At 44.9% G+C, this 27,645-nt stretch overlaps 1 protein-coding gene across 1 annotated transcript in view; it reads right to left on the bottom strand.

Annotated features, from left to right (window-relative positions):
* Positions 1 to 27,645, bottom strand: part of galntl6 (polypeptide N-acetylgalactosaminyltransferase like 6) — a 756,494-nt gene that overhangs the window by 110,530 nt on the left and 618,319 nt on the right. Inside the window, exons 8-9 of the mRNA XM_072257441.1 lie at positions 26,133 to 26,250; positions 13,807 to 13,914 (exon numbers count right to left, since the gene is read on the bottom strand). Coding sequence (XP_072113542.1) covers positions 13,807 to 13,914; positions 26,133 to 26,250 — 226 coding nt within the window. The remainder of the gene's footprint in view (positions 1 to 13,806; positions 13,915 to 26,132; positions 26,251 to 27,645) is intronic.

Below are 27,645 nucleotides of genomic sequence, written 5' to 3'. Positions count from 1 at the left end.
TTCACCCCATCTAAACCCCTTGCTCTAAGGAGATACCAGTTTTGGGCCCCATATCTCAGAAGGAATGTGTTGTCATTGGAGAGAGTCCAGTGGCAGTTCACATGGATGATTCTGGGAATGAAGTGGTTAACACATGAAGAACATTTGGCAGCTTTGGGCCTGTACTCACTGGAATTTAGAAGAATGCAGGGGGGATCTCATTGAAATCTACGAATGTTGAAAAGACTAGATAGGGTGGATGTGGAAAGGATGTTTCCTATGGTGGGGGTTTCCAGAACTAGAGGACACAGCCTCAAAATTGAGGGGCAACCTTTTAGAACAGGGGTAAGGAGGATTTTTATTTTAGACAGAGAGTAGTGAATCTGTGGAATGCTCTGTCACAGACTGTGGCGGAGGTTGACCGTTTCCTGATTGGAATGAGCATCAAAGGATATGGCAAGAAGGCAGGCGCATGGCGTTTAGTGGGATCCGGTATCAGCCATGATGGAATGGCAGACCAGACTCAATGGGCTGAGTGGCCTAATTCTGCTCCTATGTCTTATGGTCTCATGGAGCTCTGACTCAACGGAGCTGTGGTAATGTCACAGCAGTTGTAAGCCCTGCCTGTAACTCTTGACAGAAATCCATGAGTCTCATCTTGATACATGATCTATAGGCCTGCTGGCCCTTTGAGCCATGCTGCCCAGCAATGCCCTGATTTTACCCTAGTCTAATCACAGGACAATTTACAACGACCACTGAAGCTTATAATTGGTACATCTTTGGACTGTGGGAGGAAATCTATGTGGTCACGGGGAGAATGTACAAACTCCTGTCAGGCAGTGGTGGGGATGTTGCTTGTACTGTAAAGTGTTGTGCTAACCACTATGCTGCCATGCCACCCGCAAGACAAAAAGCCTCGGAAATTCTTTTAATGATTTTTTTGCATGAATTTACTTGCAAGATGGTTTACTTGGACATTGCGTGCTTTAGAAAGCATATCTTATGAAGAAAAGTTGAGCAAGTTTGGGCTTTTCTCTTTGGAGTGACGGAGGATGAGAGGAGACTTGATAGAGATGTACAAGATGAAGACAGGCATTGACAGAGTGGACGACCTGCATCCTTATCCCAGAGCGGCAATGACTAATACAAGAGGGCATAATTTTAAGACGATTAGAGGAAAATCTAGGAAGAATATCAGACATAGAAATATTTTACAGAGAGTGGTAGGTGCCTTGGAGGTGGGTAGAGGCAGATGCATCAGGGAGATATGAGGAACTCTTAGATAGGCACATGGATGAAAGAAAAATGGAGTACTGAAGTGTTAGATTGATCTTAGAGTAAATTATAAGGTCAGTACAAAAATGTGCCCTCCAAGAGGACCATAACCTTGTTGTGGTTTGGAGGCTTGTCTGCCTCAATGACCCAGCGAGCAATGCTGGCTGGAGTCAGGGCCTTGTGCATTGGCTTTTGGTAGGGTCGCCCATGCCAAACAGGGTAGAGGTTAGACTAAGAGTGACCCACCAGCCCTCCAGGTTTTGGGGTTCAGTTCAGGGCTGAATAAAACTGTTATGGAGACAACATTGAAGTATCCTTCTATACTGAGAAGAAGGACCTTCATTGCTGCCCTAAAGACCAGTGGCGTAATGGATAGTAAGTACAACATTGTGTGCTGAAAGGCTTATACTGTGCCCTAGCAACACACACAAAATGCTGGAGGAACTCCGCAGGCCAGGCAGCATCTACGGAAAAAAGTACAGTTGATGTTTCGAGCCAAAACCCTTCAGCAGGATGTATAAAATTTATGTTGCCCTTTTTTCTAGTGCCTGCAGATTTTCTCTTGTACTGTGCTGTATTTTTCTATGTTCTACGTTCTATGAGGTTGACATTTGTAGTGCGCCATACGAAGGTGAAATTCAATTTCTATCTTCTTACCTCCTTTGAATTCAAAAGTAACTGCTAATCAACAAACTCCACACTGCTCAGAGACTTAAGTTATCACTTTATGACAGTGGATTCCATCACTAACTATTGCAAATCAGAGTTGTCATGTAAAGAAAAGGCCACGAGTTGTACTCCTGATGTAATGATGAATATTTGGCAGAGCACAGGGATTGAAGGTGCCAAAAAATTAGTACAACCACGCTCCATTGAACACCATTCATGTTATGGACATGAAAAATGTCATCTATATAATGCAGAATTTCAGGGTTGAGTGATGTGAATGGTAATGCTGAATTAATGTCTTGCAGTTTATACTCAATTACATCTTAGGGGTCAAAGGAAAGTTGCACAGAGACAAGACTGCTTAAGAAAAGATGGTACATTTTGTCAGCACCATGCAATCTTCTAGGGCACACTCTATGGGCAAGGGCGTGGGTCTTTTAGTAGAAAAAGCACAACTTCAGTAAAAACACTCACATTATTGAAGATTACGGATACATTACACATATTCTCTGAGATTAAAAACAGAAACTGGTCTAAGCATTCAGCAAAGTGAAACAAGGCCAGCATATCCTCGTCGATTTGATTTGGCACACTTACTGTATACTTCAATGTACAGTACTGTGCTAAAGTCCGAGGCACATATTTATAGTTAGGGTGCCAAAGACCTTTGCACAGTACTGTATTTGTCAACATGGAGCAGAGAGCGAGTTCGTAAGAGCGGGAGTAAAGGACGCTGGGAATGGCGATGGTGGAGTATCACAGGAAGGGTGTGGGACAGGTGGCAAAGAAGGAGTGCCTGGGGTGCGGGTGGGAGTGGGGGTGTTGTGGGTGCAGACACACCCAGCCCTGTGACACCAGGCAAGGTCATTTGATTCCAAGCAATTGGTTTAGTGATCATTAGAGAATGTCTCTCTGGTGCTTCCTGCTCCCTCCCCTCTCCCTTCCCCTTTTCCCAACCATGATTCCTCTCTCCTGCCCCCTTCCCACTCTCAGTCCACAATCAGAATCAGGTTTATCATCACTCACATATATCATGACATTTTCTTTTTGTGGTAGCAGTACAGTACAACACATAAAATTATAGCAAGTATGCCCAAGACATCATGGGCAACTGCTCTGCCCATGATCACAAGAAACCAAAGAGAATTGTGGACACAGCTCAGCATATCACAGAAGCCAGTCTCCTCTCCATGGACTCAGTCTACACATCTGGTCGCCTCGGTAAAGCAGTCAGTAAACAAAAGGACAATAAATGCTGGCATTTTCTGTGACATCTCATCCCACAGATGGAGATAGTGCATTTGGATAGTCCAGGTGCCATAGCATCCTATAAGTAAAGGGCAAGGCTGTGGTAAAGAATGTGGAGAGCAGGTAAAGTAGTCAACACCAGCAGAGGAAACACTTCCATCATTTTTGCTGAGGGAAATTTGACTTGATATCTGCTTGAGAATTGAAAGGTACTGCCGGGGGAAGATTCACTTTAGTTTGACTGAAGAAGATAGGGGAGGAAAGGAAATGGACAGCACATCACAAATGGAAACGTCACCAATGATAATAAATAAGGCAACATATTGAACCATCGGAATTCGATAGGTCCAGTTTTAAAGAGGAAAATATCATATCCGAGCACGAACCAACAGTCTGATGGGACTACTGTTGTATAATAAAGGTTATATACTGGCAAGTGGAAGCAATAGGGTATACAGGTGCAACACCTGCAAAATACTGGAGGGGCTTAGCAGATCAGGCAGCATCTGTAGAGTGGAATCAACAGATAACATTTTGGGCTGAGACGCTTCAACAAAGTTCATAATTCAAAATAACTTTGTTATAAAGGTACATTAATGTCACCATATACCACCCTGAGATTCATTTTCTTGTGGGCGTTCACAGTAAATACAAAGAAACACAATAGAATAAATGAAAAACTGCACACAACAAGATGGACAAACAGCCAACGTGCAAAAGACAACAATCTGCAAATACAAAATATCAGCAAAATAATAAATAAACAAACAAACAAATAAATAAATAAGCAATAATTATCAAGAACATGAGATGAAGATGAAGATGGTTCAAGAGCCTAATGGTTGAGGGGTAGTAACTATTGCTGAATCTGATGGTGCAAGTCCTGAGGCTGTAGTACCTGCTATCTGATGGCAGCAGTGAGAAGACAGCATGGCCTGGATGTTGGGGATCCTTGATGATGGATGCTGCTTTCCTATGACAGCATTCCTCGTAGAGGTGCTCAATGGTAAGGAGGGCTTTATCCAGGTTGGACTGGACTGTATCCATGATTTTTTGCGGGCTTTTCTACTTAAGGGCGTTGGTATTTCTATACTAGGCCTGTCATTATACTCTTCATCACACATCTATAGAAGTTTGTCGAAGTTTTAGATGACATGCTGAATCTCGGCAAACTTCTAAGAAAGTAGAGGCACTACCGTATTTTCTTCGAATGGCACTTCTGGGCCCAGAACAGGTCTTCTGAAATGATAACACTGAGCAATTTAAAGTTGCTTACCCACTCCACCTCTGATCCCTTGATGAGGACTGGCTCATAGGCCTCAGGCTTCCTCTTCTTACAGTTAACTTTCTGACATTGAGTGAGAGGTTGTTGTTGTGGTCCACTCAGCTGGATTTTGAGGCTCCCTCCTATATGCTGAGTTATCAGCACCTTTGATATGGCAAGCAACAGTCATCAGCAAACTTACATATGGCATTAGAGCTGTGCTTAACTCACAGTCACAAGTGTAATGTGAGTAGAGTAGGGGGCAAAGCACACAGCCTTGTGGTGCACCTGAGCTGATGCTGAAGTTGTTCCCAATCCAAACTGACTAATGTCTGCAAGTGTAGAAAATTGAGGAAAAGGACAAGGGGCAGAAACCAGAATTGGAAGGTGGGGCTGAGGGGAGGAATACAAGGTGGCAGATGATAGGTGAGTCCAGGTGAGGAGGAAGGTGGGTGGGAAGGGATTGATTGGACACGGTGGAAGATGGAGGGTGTTGGAGAAGGAATATTTTAGGAGAGGACAGTGGAGTAAAGGGAAGGAGGTGGGGAACCAGAAAGAGGCAATGCGAAGGAGAAGAGAAGGTAAGGGAAGACCTCCAGAATGGAGAAGATAAAATAAAAGAGGATGGAGGAAAGAAGGGAGTGGTTACAGGAATTTAGAGACAAGTGAATTGATTACTATGGAGTTGTAGAATCTTAGCGCAATATAGCATGCAAACAGGCCCTTTGGCCAAACTTGTCCATGCTGACCAAAGTGTCTACCTCAGCTAGTCCTATTTGCAATTGTCTCCAGTTACAGGGACCCGAATTGGGAATTAGTAGTCATCTTGTGATCTTGTGTCAGGAAAGGCTCAGTTGAAAGAAATCTCATCCATCATGGAAAAACGTGGGTTTAAGAGCAATCTAGTGAATGTAATATGCATATCAGCTGGCATGTGTCTGAATGTAATCCTACTCAGAATCAGAACTAGGTTTGTTATCACCCACACCCAGGGATATTCAGCAGATGCTGGAAATCTTGAGCAATGCACACAAAATGCAGAAGAAACCCAGCAGGTCAGGCAGCATCTACGGTGGGAAATGAACAGTCAATGTATCGGATTGAGTCACTTCATCAGGACCTTGGAAGGTGTCTTGGGCTGTAACGTCAACTGTTCATTTCCCTGCATAGATGCTGCCAGACCTGTTGAGTTCCTCCAGCATTTTGGGTATGCTATCATCATAAATGCAAGTAAGGAAATTTGTAGTTTGGCTGTAGCAATACAGTGCAAAGAATAAAAATTACCATCAGTTAAAAAAAAAAGGAATAGAGCAAAAGAGGAATAGTGAGTTTATAGACTATTCAGAATTCAAAAGACACAACACTTTGAAGGTAAATAATTCTTCCTCATCTCAGTCTTAAATGAGCATCCCCTTCAATGTTCTCTCTAATTTTTTTTTACAGCTGTGCAGACCAATCACTTCTCTGAGCAGAAAGTTTTTATGTGGCCTGAAAACTGCTTGGCACTTTAAATGTTTTTTTCATAATATGCATACTGTGAATATTTAGAATAAAAACAGAAAAAAACACCCTTTTGATCGTATTTGTTTATTGAAGGGTATAATAAAATATAGTACACCAAAGAAAATCTTTTACATTTTGTAAAATCACATGGCGTTGGCGTTCATTGGGCTGATAGTGTTGCAAGGATGTGGCTGGGGACAAACCCAAGAGCAGGACACAGGCACGGAGACAGGGTTGTGAGGCGTTAGCGCAGCCACAAACGTGGAACAGGTATTCAGGGGAATCTTTACACGGAGACAAGGTTTACGTAGATTATCCAGGGAATGGTGCAGAGCTTAGAACTGACAGTCCTAAGGAATCAGGAAACGAAGTTTACACACACTGGAATAGACCAACGAACTGGCGAAGCATGACAGTGACGCCAGGGTTCTTATCTTCAGTTCGCTGATGGAAAGCAGGTATGCTGTAAACCTTGTTTCTTGATTCCTTAGGACTGTCAGTTCTAAGCTCCACACCATTCCCTGGATAATCTACGTAAACCTTGTCTCTGTGTAAAGATTCTCCTGAATACCTGTTCCACGTTTGCGGCTGCGCTAACACCTCACGACCCTGTTTCCGTGCCTGTGCCCTGCTCTTGTGTTCGTCCCCAGCCACGTCCTTGCAACAGAATGAACTGGCCAGGAATGAACCCAGCGGACAAGGACCCCGTACAACAGGCCCTCGCCAGCCAGGGCTCCCTACTGGGTGTACATGATCAACTGATCAGAGAAGTCATGAAAGATCTTCGTGCCCTGTCTGAGGATGTAAAGAAGGTCAGTGAGCAGGTTTACTGGGTATCTGCTCCCTTTACTCCGTCCCTTCCAGGAACCCAGTCTGACCAAACCACACTGTCTGGGATGGCTACGCCCCTTGGGTCGGCAACACAATCCCCTCGAGAGCCGTACGTACTCGAACCGGAACCCTACGCTGGGGACCTAGGGAAGTGCCGAACCTTCCTGCTACAATGCTCTTTGGTTTTCGAGCAACAGCCACGTATGTACACCTCAGACAGATCGAAAATTGCGTATATCATGGGGCTGTTAACGAGGGGATGCCTTAGCATGGGCCACCACGATCTGGGACAACCGGTCAGAGATCTGTTCCTCCTTCTCCTCCTTCATCTCCGAGATGAGGAAGGTTTTTGAACAGCCCAATCGCGGAAACGACACCGCTAAGCACCTGCTAACTCTCTGTCAAGGTTCGCGAAGCGTAGCTGAATACTCCATTGAGTTCCGAACATTAGCGGCCGACTCTGGATGGAATGACGAGGCACTACGGGAAGTGTTTTGACAGGGTCTATCTGACAAGATAAAAGATGAATTAGCGGCAAGGGATGATGCGAACATCCTGGACTCCTTGGTCTCTCTAGCTACCAGGCTAGATAATCGACTTCGAGAGCGTCTAGAGAGAAAACTGGTCGCCTCACTCCTTGGGTCACCCCACGGCCCATTTTACCATCTTCAACCAGCCCTAATCTCCATCTCCCTTCCATTCCACGCAGAGCTCTTGCTCCTACAGTTCTGGTGAGTCAGATGACACTCCCTTCAGTTCCCCAAATCCAAATGCAGATCCAGGCCACTGTGAATTACCACCAACAGTCCCTGCCTCTCTCCGCCTTGGTGGACTCCGGTGCCGAGGGAAATCTGCCGGACGAGGTCATAGGCTCCTGGGCCAGAATACCTCGGGAACCGTTAAGTACCCCTCTGGAGGCCCGGGCGCTGGACAGAAAACTTCTGGCTCGGGTCACCCAGTGTACGCCACCCCTGACCTTGATTCTGTCCAGAAACCATCGAAGAAGGTTCAATTTAATCTCATCCATTCTCCTCAAGTCCCTATAGCTCTAGGATACCACTGGTTGAACCACTACAACCTCTACATCAACTGGTCTACCGGGAGGATAGCCAGCTGGAGCCTGTTCTGCCACTCCACCTGTCTGCGGTCGGCTCCATCCACTAGGGAGGCTACCGCGACCTCGCCTGTCTTGGAACCCCTCGACTTGTCCAGAGTTCCCGCAGAATACCATGACCTGGGATAGGTATTCAGCAAACAACGGGCTCTTTCCCTGCCTCCGCACCACCTATATGACTGATAGTTTATTATCAATGAGCTACTGACCTCCATTCTGTGTTTATTGTTACAATTTGTAACAGTGTGGCAGCTTGAAACTGACAATGTAAATACGATGAAGATCTAAAATGTTTCAAAGTAAAGGTTGTCGTATATTTATTATTTAGAATATTTATGGATTGTATTTATTAACACATAATTATGGGGTATTTCACAATTGTATTAACAGAGATTTCAAAATTATATCAGCATAATTTCAGAATTATATCAACATTATATAAAATAAAATTTCAGCTGTGTAGCAACAAAGGCTATGTGTGCAGGAGATTTTCAGTTACTGTGCTGCCGAGCACCTGCACAACTTAGTGGAGATAGTGATCCCCTTAATCTATATCCTTTGGTCTGAAATTCTCCTACAAAAGGAAATAATTTTTGTGCATTTATAGAGTCATACATAGAGTTATACAGCAGAGAAACAGAGCAACACTGCCAGCCCACCAAGGAATCTTAAATGTTTCAATATGGTCAACACTCATTCCTCTAAACTTGCATGAGTCGAAGTTCAAGCATTTTAGCCATTCCACACGAGACCTAGGATCAGTCTGGTAATCAACTCAATCAGCCTGCAAAAGTGTCTGTGACCATTGACCTTACCTACACTCCTCATGATTTTATAAACCTCGGTAAGGTCATCCCCCTGCCTTCTAATATTCCAAGAGGGAAAAAAAACCCAACCTATCCGGTCTAACAGGAGAAGGCAGAGCTTAGGAGGGCCTAACGGTGACTCCTTTGCTTTCATCTTAAGAAACAGCTCTATTTCCATCTTTAATATCTCTATTTTTCCCTTTCAGGGTTCTTGTGAAGAACCTGACATGGATTTACACACTGACTACAGTTCTTTGTGGAAATGGGACCCACTCTCGGGGTTTCACAACTGACCGTTGTTGTTCGACACGCCAAAGGCTCGGCCTAAGAGTCGGGCTCGGATTCGGAAGCCTGGGATCTCGGGGCTCTGGAGATGGGTGGATTGAGGGTTGGTGTCATGACAGGAGACCTGTGTGTCTTCGGGGTGGGGGGGCGGGGAGGTCAGAATATCTGCAGTTGTGTGTCCAGCTTTTTGGGTACAGAGCTCGAAAACAGTGACATGGCAGACTTTTAACATCATAAACCAGCCAGTTGCTTGTTATGTCTCCCCGCTCTCTGGGAAAATGGAGACACTTCTTTCTCCCTTATTAGGGAGCGAGAGAACTTGCGGTGTCGAATATTGGGTGAAACGCGAAGTCTTTGGGGTAACTACAAGTCTGTGTCTCTGCTCATGTTTGAGTGCTCGGTGGCGGGTGGAGATGCTTTTTTTGCCAGTGGGGGAGGGGGAATTGTTGCTCACTGCCACTTACTCGTGGGAGGGGGGAGCTGGGGGGAGGGACTTTGAGGTTCTAACATTTAACTGTTGTTCATTCTTTGGGGCACTCCTCTGTTTTCATGGATGGTTGCAAAGAAAAAGCATTTCAGGATGTATATTGTATACATTGCTCTGACATTAAATTGTACCTTTGAACTTTCGAACTTAAAGAAAGGCCCAGCTTATTCAAAGCAACATATACAAAATTATGGAGGAACTCAGGAGATCAGGCATCTATGCAGGAAAATAAAGAATCAACATTTTGGGTGAATACCCTTCATCAGAACTGGAAAGAAGGGGGAAGAAGCCATAATGAGAAGATGTGTGGAGGGGAAGGAGTATGAGCTGCCAGGTGATAGGTGAGGCCAAGTGAGGGGAGAGGTGGGTGAGGAGTGAGTGGAGAGGTGGGTAGGGAGTGAGGGGATGAAGTGAGAAGTTTGGAGGTGATAGGTGGACTCCAGCCTATCCAACCTCTCCTTATGTCAAAAAAAGCCCCAGCCTATCCAGTCTCTTCTTATATCAAATGAACCCCCAGCCCATACCCTTATATTCAGGCTCTCCAGTCATAGCGAATGCATTTAGAAATGTGTTTTATTGACTGCAAAGTGCAGAGTTGTGACAAAGGTGCCAGAACTCTTGATCAAGTTAACCCAGTGCCTGATTATTACCCACAATCCCATCTGAAAGTTTGGATTATCAGAGATTTCACATCTTATTATCTTCCTATATTCAGAGTTGTTTGAATTTAGGAATAAGAAGGAGGCTGTTTGCTCCCATGAGCCTGTTCTGCAATGCAATTACATTGTGGTTGATCTGTATCATAACTCCATCAGCTCAACACCCCTTGCAAAAAAATATATCAATCTCAGTTTAGACCCTGACCTTTGGGCAAGGTTGTAAGGAAGACCGGCAGTTGCCCATGCTGCAAATCTCCCCTCTCCACGCCGCCGATGTTATCCAAGGGAAGGGCACCAGGGCCGATAAAGCTTGGCACCGGTGGCGTTGCAGAGCAATGTGTGGTTAAGTGCCTTGCTCAAGGACTCAACATGCTGCCTCGACTGAGGTTCGAACTAGCAACCTTCAGATCACTAGACTGACGCCTTAACCACTTGGTCATACTCCCTACTTGGCTGGATTCATGCAACACAAACAACATAGTAGCATAGTGGTTAGCATAATGTTTCACAGTGCCAGTGATCAGCAATTGCAGTTCAATACCCGCCTCTGTCTGAAGGGAGTTTGTATGTTCTCCTCGGGACCACGTGGGTTTCCTCCTGCATTACAAAGGCGTACAGTACGTCAGCAGTACAAAAGCATAACATTTCACCGTGCCAGCCATCGGGGTTCAATTCTCACCACAGTGAGGAATATGGAGTTATCTGCAAGGAGTTTGTATGTTCTTCCTGTGACTGCATGAGACTTTTCCAAGTGCTCTGGTTTCCTCCCACATTCTAGAGACGTACAGGTTAGGGTTAGTAAGTTGTGGGTGTGCTACGTTGGTGACAGAAGTGTGGCAACAATTGTCCACTGAGTGTACGTCCCTTTATCATGAGTTCAGGATGTCTTTATTTTTACTTCTATCTACAATTTTTAAAAGCCCATTCACAGACCATGAGCCATAGAGCAGAATTAGACCATCTGGCCCATGGACTCGGCTCTGACTCAATGTCTGACAGGTACGTGGATAGCAAGAGTTTAAACTACAGGGGATCCCAACCCTTTTCTATGCCATGGACCAATGCCATTAACTGAGTTGGAAACCCCTGGTTCAGAAAGTTTGGACAAAATTCTGACAAACGAGACTAGCTTGTACGGGGCATCTTGGCTGGCATGGACCATTTGCTCTGTATGTATGCTGTATGACTTTAAGTGTCTGGATGAGCACTTGAATCACCCTGGAATAGAGGGCTATGGATCAAGTCCTGGGAGATGGTGTACACTCCTATGACTCTATGAACTTTAACATCAGCCTTAGAATTTCATCAAGGTGTTGACTGTCACATACAGTCCAGGCTCACCTTCCTTGAGACGTCAGTGTAGGCTTTTAATGTGTAGCATGTAGATAATCTTTACTAATTATTAAAAATTTTACATTGAGAGATGGAGATTGTCCTCATTTGCAGTTTAAGAACATAGAACATAAAACATTACAACGCAGTACAGGCCCTTTGGCCCACAATGTTGAGCTAATCTTTTAATCTGCTTTAAGATCAATCTAACCCTTCTCTCCTACATAATCTTCCATTTTTCTATCATGCATGTGCCTATCTAAAAGTTTCTTAAATTCCCAGAGAGTTGTGGATTTGTGGAATGCTCTGCCTCAGAAGGCAGTGGAGGCCAATTCTCTGGATGCTTTCAAGAAAGAGTTAGATAGAGCTCTTAATGATAGTGGAGTCAAGGGATATGGGGAGAAGACAGGAACGGGGTACTGATTGTGGATGATCAGCCATGATCACAGTGAATAGTGGTGCTGGCTTGAATGGCCTACTCCTGCACCTATTGTCTATTGTCTATTGCCTCTAATGTATCTTCCTCTACTACCGCCCATCCACTCATCCACCAATCTCTGTGCGAAGAACTTATCTCCGACATCCCCCCTATATTTTCCTCCAATCACCTTAAAATAATGCCCCCTTGTATTAGCCAATTTCACCCTGGGAAAACTTTTCTGGCTAGCCACTCGATCAATGCCTTTTATCATCTTGTGCACCTCTATCAAGTCTCCTCTCATCTTCCTTCACTCCAAAGACTAAGGGCCCAGCTCACTCACAAGAAATGCCCGCAGCTTAATCAGAAAATATCTGAGAAGCAGTGGTTATCTTGTTAATCTGGTCTGGGGCAAGGGTGAGTTTCATTGTGTGTGGGGGTATGGAGTATGGGGTAGAGGGAGTAATGGGAAGTGTTCTTGCTCCTCCTCTTGGCTGATAAAGGACGTCAACGATCCCAGGATAGGAAGACCAGTCTCAGGTTCACAACTTGGTTCCCATTCTGCAACATCCCTTCCCCTATCACTTCACTAATCATTAAAGTTAAGACATGTCTCGATCATATAATCAACCTACCACTCTGCTCCATATTTACTTATTTATTTGGCGGTATTGTACTTGATGGTAACAGGCCCTTCCAGCCCGAGAGTCCAAACCACACAATTACATTTACGTGATCCATTAACCTACTAACCCGCACGTCTTTGTAATGTGTAAGGAAACCGCAGTATTTATAGGTAACCCGTGTGGTCCCAGGGAGAATGTACAATCTCACTACAGGTGTTGATAGGAATCTATCAATTTACATTCTACAGAGGCGTGGTTGAGAGTGTGCTGACCTTTTACATCACAACCTGGTACTCCAGCTGCAGTGCTGTCGACAAAAAAGCCTTGCAGAGGGTGGTCAGGGGAGCAGAGAAGGTTATTGGGGTCTCCCTACCTTCTGTCCAAGACCTCTTTCAGTGTCAATGCCTCCAGAAGACACGGTACATCATTAAAGACCCCTCACACCCTCTCCATGAACTGTTTGTTCTTCTGCCATCAGGCAAACTTTACAGGAGCATCAAAACTAAAACCACAAGGCTACTAAACAGCTTCCTCCCACAGGCAGTCAGACTGCTAAATAACTGCTCTACCTGACTCTGCTTTGGACACTTTTAACTTGCACTGGACACTTATAACTGATTTAACTGACATGTGGCTGTTGTGTTTTACTATTTATTGTTATGTTTATTATTTAGTGTTGCATTTGTTATGTTATGATTGCACTGCCCCTGAGAAACGCTGTCTCATTCTGCCCTGCAGAGCTGTTGTATGGTTAGAATGACAATAAAGTTTTTTGAATCTTTTGAATCTTTGAATTGAACATGGATTGCTGCCACTGTAAACCATTATGCTAACTGCCACACCACCATGCCACCCCAAATTTGTGACTGCTTTTTCCAAGGTCTATGTTTTAGAAAGAGTCAGGGCAGGGGCAGTGGGAGTTGGATGAGGAGGAGGTTGGTTGTCAAATGCAGTTGTTGCATCTTCAGTCCGCCTTTCACCTGAGGGGGAGGTAGGGAAGGGTGCATTAAAATTGAGCTCATTCTTTCTATATTTCCCCTTTTGATTCAACACCGTTCTTCTCTGAAGAGTAACGAAGGAGAAAAGGGAACCAATGTCTGAGTTTGAGAGACACAAACGACTACAGACGCTGGAATTTGAATTCACAAACAATCGGCTGGACGAACTCAGCGGGCCTGTGGGAGGAAATGCCTCAGCTCAAAGCCCTGCTTGACCTGAAACGTCAACAATCTTTTCCATCCTGCAAATGCTGCTTCGCTCACTGAGTCCCTCCAGCCAATTGTTGCTCCGATGTCTGAGCTACTCACCCTTGCCAAACTGGTGCCAGAGGGAACTTTATATGGGACGTACTTTCTGTAGATGTGACCAACTCGGGAGCAAGGTGCGTCATACATGTGTCCTCCACACATCCAAACCTGCAGAAGGAAGAGGAAAGTGAAGGGGTCAGTAATACAGGTTTCTCCAGCACACTTCAGAGGCCAAATCTGTTCCATCAGCCTGAAGCATTAACTATTTGTCTCTCTCTGCGTATGCTGCTTGATCTGCTGAGCATCTCCAGTATTTTCTGTCTTATTTCAGATTTTCAGCATTTGTTTTCTCACAATCTCTCTTGTTCAGGTTTAATATCACCGGCGTATGTTGTGAAATTGGTTGACTTTGAGGCAGCAGTACAATGCAATACATAATAATAGAAAAAACATGAATTACAGGAAGTATGTATATATTAAATAGTTAAATAAATAAGCACTGCAAAAAATGGAAGTAAAAAAGTAATGTGTGTGTTGCTCAAGATTTCTAGCGTCTGCAGGATCTCTTCTTCGCTCTGGCCTGTTTCATTCCAGTCATAAGCCTGTGTGATACATTTTAGTCGTCAAATAAATTTATTACGATGAATGTTGTAAATTTTCAATAATTTAAAAAATATATTTCATTTTAACAGTTTTTTTCCTGAGATATTTTAGGACAGTTGAAGAGATTTTTGGTGGCGTGAGGTGCAAAGGTGAACAGATGGAGGGGTATAAAATCACAAAAGGCCCAGAGAGGGTGAATGCACAGTCCATTTCACAGGGATGGAGATTCAAAAACTAGAGGGCAGAAGTTTAAACTGAGAGGGGAGGGATTTAATAAGAACCTGAGGGGCAACTTTCTTTTCACACAACGGTAGTACGTAAGTGGAGATAGCTGCCAGAGGTAGTGGTTGAGGCAGGTACGTTAACAACTTTTAAAAGGCAGTTGGAAAGGTACATGGATTGGAAATGTTCATAGGTTTATGGGCCAAAAGTTGGCATCGTGGCTGGACTTGTTTCAGTGCTGTTTAACTCTATGGGCTATCAGAAGGCCATCAGATTAAAGTACTGTGCAAAAGGCTTAGGCACATTTATATATATGCTAGGGTTCCTAAGACTTTTGCATAGTATTATATTTGTCAATGTGGTACGGAGAGCGATTTTGTAAATCTGGCGGGAGCAATGGATGTTGGGAACTGCGAGGTGGAGCGCCGCGGAAGGGCTGTGGGACAGGTGGCAGAGAAGGAGTGCCAGGGGCAGGGGTAGGGTGGATAGCGCGGACACAGACACACCCAGCCTTGATACACCAGGCAAGGTCATTTGGTTCCAAACAATTGGTTTATTTGTCAATAAAGTGCTTCCTGCTCCCGCCCCTCTCCCTTCCTATTTTCTCAAACATGATTCCCCTCTCCCTGCCCTCTTCCCTCTCTCAGTCCATAACAGAGACCCATGTCAGAATCAGGCTTATCATCACCCACGTATGTCATGATAGTTGTTTACTTTTGGAGCAGTACAGTGCAATGCATAAAATTACTACAATACTGTGCAAAGGTCTTAGGTACCCTAGCTTTATATATGAGGGGTGATTGATAAGTTCGTGGCCTAAGGAAGAAGGAGTCAATTTTAGAAAATCTAGCACATTTATTTTTCAACATAGTCCCCTCCTACACTTAGTCCAGCAGTCGTGGAGCATACGGATCTCTTCTTTGTAGAAGTGGTCCACAGCCAGGGCGATTGATAAGTTCGTGGCCTAAGGTGGAAGGAGATGAGTTATTAACTTCAAACTTTCTGCGTTATCACTCAAAGTGTTGAACTGCACGTGCATGTAATGAGAGCGTCTTGGACCTCCAGGTGGTCCACAGCAGGGGTGATTGATAAGTTCGTGGCCTATGGTAGAAGGAGATGAGTTATACAGCTCTCGTTACATGCACATGCAGTTCAACTCTTTGAGTGAAAATACAGAAAGTTTGAAGTTTCTCCTCATCTCCTTCTACTTTAGGCCACAAACTTATCAATCACCCCTGCTGCGGACCACGTCTGGAGGTCCAAGATGCGACTTCTACAAAGAAGGGATCCGTATGCTCCACGACTGCTGGACTAAGTGTGTAAATGTAGGAAAAATAAATGTGCTAGGCTTTCTAAGATGGACTCCTTCTACCTTAGGCCATGAACTTATCAATTACCCCTCGTATGTTCTATCTGTTGCAGGGTACTCAACCTCTGACCTGTTGTATAGTCAAAGTCTCCAAGAGCTGTTAATTTTGAAGCTCTAGAGTCACATAGCCCTGTCCCTGCTAACCAGACTAATCCCATTTACTAGTTCTGTAGCCTGCAGTGCGTTGGCCATTCAAGTTCTCAGCCGTTGTGTGAATCTCTGCCTCTCAGGTAATGTGTTCCAAATTTCAAACATCTTTTGAGGTGATTTTTATTTTCTTAAGCCGCCCTAAATGTTTTACTCTTTACCTTATATGCCCACTTTCCTCAGCAATCGCTTACCACTCTGTCCTCTCTATGTCTCTCATAATGTCCTCCCTTAGTCTTCTCCAAGGAAAACAAATCCAGATGTCCAAGCTCTTCTCATAACTGAGTCCTTCCATTCGAGGCAACACCCCTCTGCACCATCTCCAGAGCAAACATAATCTTTAACTCCATTGGTCTTTCTTAAGAAGAACCTTATTTAAATATACAGATTGTAAATTTGACTGGGAGTAAATAATTGAATTATAATTATTCCTTACTTCCTAAGACTCAGAAAGGTGACATTCGTATCCAAGATCCTCACCATCTGGACTATGCCATCCTTGTTTGGCTCATCGCCCGTTCCAGTCCAAATGTTGCTTTAAATGTTGCTACTCTGCTTCACATTCCCATTCGGATATGTCCATACATGGCCTCCTCTACTGCCATGATGAGGCCAAACTCAGGTTGGAGGAGCAACACCTCATATAGCATCTGGGTAGTTTCCAGCCCCTTGGTATGAACATTGAATTCTCCAACTTCCGGTAATTCCCTTCCCCCATCCCAGTTTCACTCTGCCCCCACCTCCTATCACCTATCGGCTATCACCTCCCTCATGGTTCCGCCTCCTTCTACTACCCATTGTGCTTTCCCCTATTCCTTCTTCACCTTTCCTACCTATCCCCTCCCTGCTTCCCCTCCCCCACCCCTTTATCTTTCCCCTTACTGGTTTTTCGCCTGGAACCTACCAGCCTTCTCCTTCCCAGCCTCCCCCCACCTTCTTTATAGGGTCTCTGCCTCTTCCTTCTTCAGTCCTGACGAAGGGTCTTGGCCCGAAACGTTGACTGTTCGTTTCCACGGATGCTGCCCAACCTGCTGAGTTCCTCCAGCGTGTTGTACGTGTTGCTTTAAATGTCTTTTTTACTTCTTTAGAGACAGTATGGAACAGGCCCTTTTGGACCAGTGAGCCACACCACCCTGCAACCCACCCATTTAACACTTGCCTAATCATGGACAATTTACTATGACTAATTAACCTACTAACCAGTATGCCTTTGGACTGTGGGAGGAAACTGGAGCACCCGGAGGAAACCCATGTGGTTCATGGGGAAAACGTACAACCTCCTTACAGCTGCCGCAGGAGTCGAAGTCCGAACTCGGGAATACTGTGAGGTGTATAGCATTCACATAAACCGCTATGCTAACGTGCGCCCATTTTCTCAAAGCTATCATCGAGCAGGGAGTTAAGAGGCCTGAAGATCCAAACGACCAAGTTCAGGAACAGTTACTTCCCTCAATCATTCAGTCCTTGAACCAACCCTAATCCCTAGAGTTTAGTGATCACTTTACACTAAAATTAACTTTGTGTTTGCCTTGTTTAAATTGTGTTCTTTGTTGTAAAAATGGTGTATAATTTATTTAATGCATGTCTTTCTTGTGAATGCTGCTTTGCAAGTTAAATTCAAGTTAAAGTTTATTATCATCTGACTGTACATATATACAACCAAACAAAACAATGTTCCTTTGGACCATGGTGTACCCACACAATAAGACACACAGCATATAAATCAAAATAAGTTAATAAAATATAATTTAAAATGCATGCAGCACAGGTAAACAGTAACCAATAAACAGATTGCTGTCCTAGTGACGAAACATCGGTGGGATTATACATTAACCCCACAGTCTGGGGGAAGAAGCTGTTACCCAGTCTGGTAGTCCTAGTCCTGACACTCCTGTATCTCCTTCCCGATGGTGGTGGGTCAGAGAGATTGTGGGTTGGGTGGTGGGGATCTTCAACAATGCTTTGGGTTCTTTGTCTGCAATGCTCCCAGTAAATATCACAAATAGGTGGGAGGGAGACCCCAGTGATCCTCTCAGATATCCTCTTGCAGTTTGATACCTTGCAGCTTCCATACCACGCAGTGATGCAGCCAGACAGGACACCCTCGATGGAGCTCCTGTAGAAAGCAGGGAGCTTTATATGCCTCAATCTTCTCAGAAAATGGAGCTGCTTCCGTGCCTCCTTGAACAGCGAGGAAGAGTTGTGGTCCAGGTTAGGTCATCCATTATGTGCACACCAAGGAACTCAGAGCTCTTCACTCTTTCCATGGCAGAGCCACTGATGTGCACTGGAGAGTGGGCAACCTGCACCACCCTGAAGTCTACAATCCTCTCTTTTGCTTTGCCCATGTTGAGACTCAGGTTGTTGCTGTTGCACCAGTTGGCAAGCATCTCTACCCCCTCTCTATCTGCCAACTCATCAACGTTGCTGTGAGGCCGGGCACTGCAGTATCATTAGTGAACTTGATGATACAATTTGAGCTGAACCTGGCACTGCAGCCACGAGTCAGTCAGCAGTGTGAACAGCAGCGGGCCGAGCACACAGCCCCGGGGGCACCAGTGCTCAGCATGACGGAGCTTCAGATGTTGCTGGCAACTCAGACTGACTGGGATCGTTCAAGTTCAAGTTAAATTTTCATTCAACCATACATGAATACGTTGAGTGCAGCCAAATGAAATAGCATTACTCCAGGGCTAAGGTGCAAAACACAGCACCAACATTCACACACAGCACAAGGCACATATCATAATATATCAGTAAAACACAGTCACACAAAAAATATATTCCAAGACCCTGAGCCCATGAATGTTGCAGCAGACTGCAGTCGAACACAATACAGCCTGTCTTCTGCCAAGTGACCACTAGGGGGCAGCCACGCCACACTACCTCCGGTGGAGTGTACTGAATCCGACACCTTTCTACCGGGTGGCTGTAAACAGGCGACACTGCAGTTTGACGCCTAGTCCTGGCTATGACCGGGGCTACACAACTCCCTTGCCATCTGCCAATAAATCAGGGAATTGGACAATATCCAACAGGGTCTTGTGATCACAAGAAAAGCGACTAAGACGATCACTTGCTGTTAGACTGGAAACCGCATTTGTGCACCGATTAGATTAGATTAGATTATGAGAACACTCAGTCCTCGTTTATTGTCATTTAGAAATGCATGCATGCATTAAGAAATGATACAATGTTCCTCCAGAGTGATATCACAGAAAAACAGGACAAACCAAAGACTAACACTGACAGAACCACATAATATAACATATAGTTAACATAATATAACATATAGTGCAAAGCAATACCATTATTTGATAAAGGACAGACCATGGGCACGGTAAAAAAAAGTCTCAAAGTCCCGAGTCGATCGACTCCCGAGTCCCCGATAGCGGCGGCAAAGGGAGAAACTCCCTGCCGTAAACCTCCAGGCACCGACAACTGCCGATGCATTGGAAGCAGCTGACCACAGCCGATACTGAGTCCATCCGTCCGAAAACTCCGAGCCTCCGACCAGCCCCTCCGATACAGCCTCCCGAGTGCCATCCTCTGCTGAGCGCCTTCGACCTCCCCCAGCCGCTGAAACAAGTAAAGCCGAGGATTCGGGGCCTTCTCCTCCGGAGATCCCGGACCACACAGTAACAGCGGCAGCGAAGCGGGCATTTCAGAAGTTTCTCCAGATGTTCCTCCGTACTCTCACGTCTGTCTCCATCAAATCAGAATTGTGCACAGTCCCCTACTTGACAAATAACAGACATCACCACCGAAATGGCCGTGCGCGGTCAGTTAAGAAGTCCAAGATCCAGATACGGAGAAGGGTGCTTAGTCCCAAAGAGGACAGTTTACACACCAGCCTCTGAGGGATGATCATGTTATATGATGCTATGTGCTGGAGATGCTGCTGCAAGTAGGTTTTTCTATGTACCCGTGCATAAAATGTACTTGTGCATATGACAATAAACTTGACTTTAACTTTTTTTCTCGGGGAATATGTCCCAACTGAGCCCATTTTAGTCTTGCGAAGGTTTTTGATGTGATTTTTGTCATGAACCAATGGCACCTCAATGTCTGTCTGATTCTTATCAACCACAATTATAGTCACTATTAATGCCACAATGACCTTTATCCGCTCAAACATCTTGCTGGTAATGGGTGACAACCCGTTTCAGAGTTGAAGAAATGATGTAGCTATTAGCTTCCTTTATGTTAATAACCACAAGCAGATGCCTGAGGTCAGTATCTTTAATGAGATAAATGACAGGTGATGATGAAGATGGAAGCCCTGCTGACACCAGAGTCTCTCGATGAATGCATTCCCTCAGTGAAATACATCAAGGCAATTTACCTTCTGAGCTCTGTCTACCGTTACCATGGTTCCCTTCAGACACCAAACAGGGAGATAAGTCCTGCATTTCAACTATGGAGCAGAAAGTAACAGATCGCAGCAGAGTAGGGGAATGAAGTCTCAGGTGGCGGTGGGCTTTTGATAGAAGAAAGGTATGTCGCATCCGGAATTTTCCGATTAGTGGGCGATTTCCTTCTGCGCCGCTCTGACATACTGGGAAATCGTGTACGAGGCAAGTTACAGCAGTGGTTTGCCATTGCCTTCTGCTGGGTGAGTTTTTTTTAAGAGATCACCAACTCTATGGATGGAGAGCGTGCAAGGGTGCTGGCTGGAATCGAACTCGGGACCTCTTTTGATAGATGCAGTAAATATCTGCTTGACTGCACCTTGTATGTTTTGGAATGAACTGGGCTTTGAGTTTTTCGCACCAAAGTGAAGTGTCGAGCGTGTGCCCTGCTGTTGGCTTCTGGCGGGAAGTTCTGGAACAAGTCTGAAACTTCTTTTTAAAAATCAGAACAAGGCTTAGCGTAGTGGTTAGCACAATGCTTTACAGTACCAGTAATCTGGGTCGAATTCCCGTGACTGTCTGTAAGGAGTTTGTACGTTCTCCCTGTGAACTCATGGGTTTCCTTTGGGCTCTGGTTTTCTCCCACAATTCAAGATTTGGTCCGTAGGTTAATTGGTCCTTGTAAATAGTCCTGTGATTAGGCTAGGGTTAAATCAGGGGTTAAACGTTCCTCATGTATCAATCTCTGACACCATTCCTGGCAGGGTGTTCTAGGCCTTTCTGTGTAAAAAAACCTACCTCTAACTTTCTGTGTAAAAAAATTTACCTCTAACTTTCCCCCTCTTCCCCATACTTCTCTCCAATCACCTTAACATTGTGCCCCACTCTTATTACCCAAGTAGGCAACATCCGTCATCAAAGATCCTCACCATCCGGGCCATGCTGTGGGCAGGAGGTACAGCTGCCTGAACTCTCACACCACCAGGTCCAAGATGAGCTAGACTGGGTGAGGGGTAAGGTGGGTAATAGGTGAGACCAGCCCTTTACCTCTTACACCTCTCCCTCTCAGCTTCTTTCTCCCCCATCCACTCACCTTCCCACTCAACTGGTCTCACTTATCACCTGCCAGCTTGCACGTTTGCCCTTCCCCCTACCTCTTTCCTGATGGTAGGGGGTCAAAGAGATTGCTGGATGGATGGGAAGGATCATGAACAGTTGATGTTTCAAGCCGGACTCAAAATGCTGGAGGAACTCAGCAGGTTACACAAATGCTGCAGACTGAAACGTCGGCTCCTTATTCCCTTCCGTAGATACTGCCTGACTTGCTGAGTTCCTCCACCATTTTGTGTGTGTTACTCTAGATCTTCAGCGACTGAAGAATCTATTGTGTTTACAACTTGCCCTTATGGTTGGCCTGTTTTTTCCCTGTCAGAGTCGTCCCAACATTTACCCACCTTCTCTGCAGCTTAACGTAGTTCTTAAGTCTCCATCCCAGTTAGACCATAACACACAGGAGCAGAATTAGGCCATTCATCCCATCGAGTCTGTTCCGACATTCCATCATGGCTGATCCCGAATCCCACTCAACCCCACACGCCTGCCTTCTCGACCATATCCTTTGATGCCTTGACTGATCAGGAAATGATCAACTTCCGCCTTAAATATATTCACGGACTTGGCCTCCACTGCAGTCTGTGGCAGAGCATTCCACAGATTCACTATTCTCTGACTAAAAAAAAAAATCCTCCTTGCCTCTGTTCTAAAGGGCCATCCCTCAGTTTTGAGGCTGTGCCCTCTAGTTCTAAATACCCCCCACCATAGGGAGCATCGCTGGCAGGTGGTAAGAGTGGGCTCCCTCACCTCTGCCTCTCTGACCCTCAACACAGGTGCCCCTCAGGGCTGTGTACTAAGCCCCCTCCTTTACTCTCTCTATACCCATGACTGTGTCGCCACCCACAGCTCCAATCTGCTAATTACATTTGCTGACGACACTGCACTGATTGGCCTAATCTCAAATAATAATGAGGCAGCCTACAGAGAAAGAAGTCATCACCCTGACACAGAGGTGTCAAGAAAACAACCTCTCCCTCAATGTCGCAAAAACAAAGGAGCTGGTTGTGGACTACAGGAGAAACGAAGACAGGCTAGCCCCTGTTGGCATCAATGGATCTGGGGTTGAGAGAGTGAACAGCTTTAAGTTCCTCGGCATACACATCACCGAGGATCTCATGTGGTCTGTACATACTGGCTGTGTGGTGAAAAGAGCACAACAGTGCCTCTTTCACCTCAGACGGTTGAAAATGTTTAGTGTGGGCCCCCAAATCCTAAGAGCTTTCTACAGGGGCACAAATTGAGAGCATCCTGACTGGCTGCCTCACTGTACTTTCCACAATCGCAGGACTTTGCACAGAGTGGTGCGAACAGCCCAGCGCATCTGCAGATATGAACTTCCTACTATCCAGGATGTTTACAGAGACAGGTGTGTAAAAAGGGCCCGAAGGATCAATGGGGACCTGAGCCAACTCAACCACAAACTGTTCCAGCTGCTACCATCTGGGAAATGGTACTGCAACGTAAAAGTAGGACCAACAGGCTCCGGGACAGCTTCTTCCACCAGGCCATCAGACTGATTAATTCATGCTGTCACAACTGTATTTCTATGTTATATTGACTATCCTGTTGTACATACTGTTTATTATAAATTACTATAAATTGCACATTGCACATTTAGACGGAGACATAACGTAAAGATTTTTACTTCTCATGTAAATGAAGGATGTAAGTAATAAATTCAATTCAATTCATCCTTTCCACATCCACCCTATCTAGTCCTTTTAACATTCAGTTGGTTTCAGTGACATCCCCATGCATTCCTCCAAATTCCAGTGAGTACAGACACAAAGCTGCCAAATGGCCCTCATATGTTAACCTCTTCATTCCTGGAATCATCCTTGTGAACCTCCTCTGGACCCGCTACAATAACACCATATCCTCTCTGAGATACTGGGCCCAAAACTGTTGACAGTACTCCAAGTGCGGCCTTACTGGTGTCTTATAAGGCTTCAGCATTATCTCCTTGCTTTTATATTCTATTACCCTTGAAATAAATGCCAACATTGCTTTTGCCTTCTTTACCACAGACTCGACCTGTATATTAACCTTCTGGGAGTCTTGCACAAGGGCTCCGAAGTCCCTCTGCACCTGACATAGAAACATAGAAAACCTACAGCACAATACAGGCCCTTCAGCCCACAATGCTGTGCTGAACAGGTACTTACTTTAGAATCACCTAGGGTTACCTCTGATGTTTAAACTTTCTCCCCATTTAGATAGTAGTCTGCACTATTGTTCTTTCTACCAAAATGCATTATCAGTCATTTCCCAACACTGTATCCCATCTGCCACTTTTCCCCCATTCTTCCAATTTGTCTAAGTCCTGCTGCAATCGCATTGCTTCCTCAGCACTACCTACTCCTCCACCTATCTTTGTATCATCTGCAAACTTTGCCACAAAGAGTAGCGGTCCCGATACTGACCCCTGAGGAACACCACCAGTCATCGGCAGCCTACTAGAAGAGGCCCCTTTATTCCCATTTGCTGCCTCCTGCTTGTCAGCCATTCTGCTTTCGATGCCAGAATCTTTCCTGTAACATGAGACATTGACTTTCTTTGACATGAGACATTGACTTTGTTTCCTTTCCCCTGACCTCCTTGATGAATTGTGCTTCTGATGCCTTGTACATGGAGATAGATAATGTTACCCCTTCCCTCACTGCAGCCTGCATTGTTTAACCAAATCCCTATGGCCTCACTGGCTTCCTGATAAGCTGGGAACTCCGATCGTACATTTCAATCCAAGAAATACGAGCATTTTAATTTTAACCAGAAATATTAAAGCAAAGAACGTTAATAATAGTTTGGGGGATTCCAGAAAGGTTCTTGATTAGTCAAGGCATCAAAGGTTATGGGCGGAAGACAGGAAAATGGGGTTGAGAGAGAATGATGTAATGATGGGGTGAACTTGATGGGCCAAAAGGCCTGATTCTTCTCCTATGTCTGATGGTGGACGAATTCCTTTCCTCCCACAGATGATGCTCAGCCCGTTGAAATCATCCTCCAGATTGTTTCCCATGAATCTTTGGAAATGGTAGACTTCAAGCCTGTCTCCAGAGTAAGAGCCATGCACCAACATTTCAGAATGCTTTTGAGCTTAGACCTTCCCCCATCAGAGCATTTTTGTTCCACTAAAGGTCAAGGCAACCATTTCAGCAATACCATGCAAAAGTTTTAGGCACACATATAGATAGCAAGGGTGCCTAAGACTTTTGCACAATACTGCAGTAATATTATATATTATACTGCTGTTGCAATAAAACAAATTTCATGACAAATGTGAGTGATGATAAACCTGATTCTGACTTGGGTCTCTTTTGTGGATCAAGGGTGGGAATGGGGGCAGGAAGAGGGGAATCATGGTTGGGAAAAGGGGAAGGGAGATGGGAGGGAGTGAGAAGCACCAGAGAGACATTCTGTAATGATTAATAAACCAATTGTATGGAACTAAATTACCCTTGCCCGGTGTCTCAAGGCTGGGTGTGTTTGCATCTGCACCACCCCCTGCCCCTGGCACTCCTTCTGTGCCACCTGTCCCACCACCCTCCCGTGGCACTCCACCCTCACCATTCCCAACATCCTTTGCTCCCGCCGGATTTACAAACTCGCTCTTTGCTTCATGTTCACAAATGCCATACTCTGCAAAAGTCTTTGGCACCCTAGCTACATGTAATTCACGTGCCTAAGACTTTTGCACAGTCGGTTACATCAAACTGTTTAATGGAGCTACAGTGCCAAATGGGATGGCAATGGTACAATCAATGGAAGATGTTGGCGAATGGATATTGGGAGGGGTGGTGGTGCGGGGTGGTTTCATTGATCGAAGTAGAGAGGTGTGAATTTTGCATTACGAAAGAAAGAAGGTTCAGGTCAAACTTTGATGATGGAGACACATAGCTGTAAACAGCTGAACACTAGGAATACACTCCTTTAACTGATCATTGCGGTGAGATATATTCAGAGCTAGTGAGTTAGAGAGGAAGATATCAGAACTAAAATCAGGTTTATCATCACTGACACGTGCTATGAAATTTGTTGTTTTGTGACAGATACACACAAATATATAAATATTGCAAAAGAAGAGTAACAAAGTAGTGTTGAGTGTTCAGAATCTGATGGCGGAGGAGAAGAAGCTGTTCCGTGAACATTGTGTGTGAGCCTTCAGGCTGCTGTACCTCCTTCCTGATGGTTCTAACAGTGATAGTGACAGGGTAGGGTTAAAATTCAGAAGACGGGGATCATACCACTGGGTAATGTTGGAATATTTTTACCTCATATAATGTTTGGAAGTTTTATGTAATATGTTCTGTTAAACGATATGTTGTGTTCTACATTTTTAAAATTTATGCTCTTCTCCCAGTAGCGTAAAACTTTAAAAGGACCCTGGAGTGTGCTGCTCTGTCAGGCTTGTTTCACCACCCCTGGAACAGTTCAGGATAACCACATGTGGCGGGTATAAGAAGCAACTTCCCACAGAAAACTTCACACTTTCCCAAACAACAACAGTTGTAAAATTTAGCCACACTATAAGCACCCCACCAAGATCAAAGCCTGGAGTAGAAATTTCCACATGAACTCACCTTGAACGATATCTCATACTGCTCTCCTCCCCAGATTTCCAGTCCTGGGTCATAGCCACCCAATTCCCAAAACCACCGCTGATCCACGGCAAAAAGGCCTCCAGCCATGACAGGGGACCTGAAAGATAAAGGTGATGCTGAATTCCATGAATTGATCCTTCCCTCCCAGGGTTATGAAGACACATACAATAGGAAGTGAGTGAAAAAGAGGGATGTGAACTCGTGTTGCTTATTTGTCAACTGCAACTCCAGCTGCAAATGGAAATATCACACACATTCTGAACAGAGAAAAAAGACTTCTGTAGAACTGGGACGTACATTGTTTAGCTCCAGATTTCATATATTAGCTGTGAACTTCCAATGATGCGAGGAATTTTGTGTGACAATAGTCCAATCTGAATCTGAATCTGTTAGAAAGAACTTATTGGCCTGGGAGGGAAGGCAGCACGGATCTACCAAAATACTACCTGCAAGTTCATCCTTGGTTCCTTACTTTCAGTGCTTGCTGGGTTGATATCATGTCAAAACCTACTTTCTGAAAGAGTCGAAAATGCTTTTTTTGCATAGGTGATGAGTCTCTGGAATGTTTGACTCTGAAGGGATTTGGAGGTCAGGTCATTGTGGGGGTGGATGTGGTGCATTTGAGGGGGAAGTAAGTGGTTTTCTGAAAGATCAGGGGAGATGAGGCCTGAGACAGATTCAGCCACAATCATATTGAATGATACAGCAGGGTCGAGGAGTGAAGTGGCTTAGTTACTCTTGTTCCTATTTCCTATTTTCTTGTGTCCTTGCCCAGGTATCTCTAAATCACATGTTCAGCACATGATAACAAGTTAAGTTTCTACTAGAATCCAAGCATTAAATTACAAAGAGTTAGGCAAACTAAGGATTCAGTGCTTAAAACATAGAAACATAGAAAACCTACAGCACAATACAGGCCCTTCGGCCCACAAAGCTGTGCTGAACATGTCCTTACCTTAGAAATTACCTAGGGTTACCCATAGCCCTCTATTTTTCTAAGCTCCATGTACCTATCCAGGAGACTCTTAAAAGATCCTATCATATCCGCCTCCACCACTGTCGTAGGCAGCCCATTCCACGCACTCACTACTGTCTGCATAAAAAACTTACCCCTGACATCTCCTCTGTACCTACTCCCAAGCACCTTAAAACTGTGCCCTCTCGTGCTAGCCATTTCAGCCCTGGGAAAAACCTCTGACTATCCACATGATCAATGCCTCTCATCATCTTATACACCTCTATCAGGTCACCTCTCATCCTCTGTTGCTCCAAAGAGAAAAGGCCAAGTTCACTCAACCTGTTCTCATAAGGCATGCTCCCCAATCCAGGCAACATCCTTGTAAGTCTCCTCCGCACCCTTTCTATACTTTCCACATCCTTCCTGTAGTGAGGTGACCAGAACTGAGCACAGTACTCCAAGTGGGGTCTGACCAGCATCCTAATTAGCTGCAACATTAATTCTCGGCTCCTAAACTCAATCCTACGATTGATG

This window comes from Mobula birostris, chromosome 5 (genome assembly GCF_030028105.1).
Source record: "Mobula birostris isolate sMobBir1 chromosome 5, sMobBir1.hap1, whole genome shotgun sequence".
In the NCBI taxonomy this organism is placed as follows: Eukaryota; Metazoa; Chordata; class Chondrichthyes; order Myliobatiformes; family Myliobatidae; genus Mobula; species Mobula birostris.
This window is presented reverse-complemented; position numbering and strand designations above follow the sequence as displayed.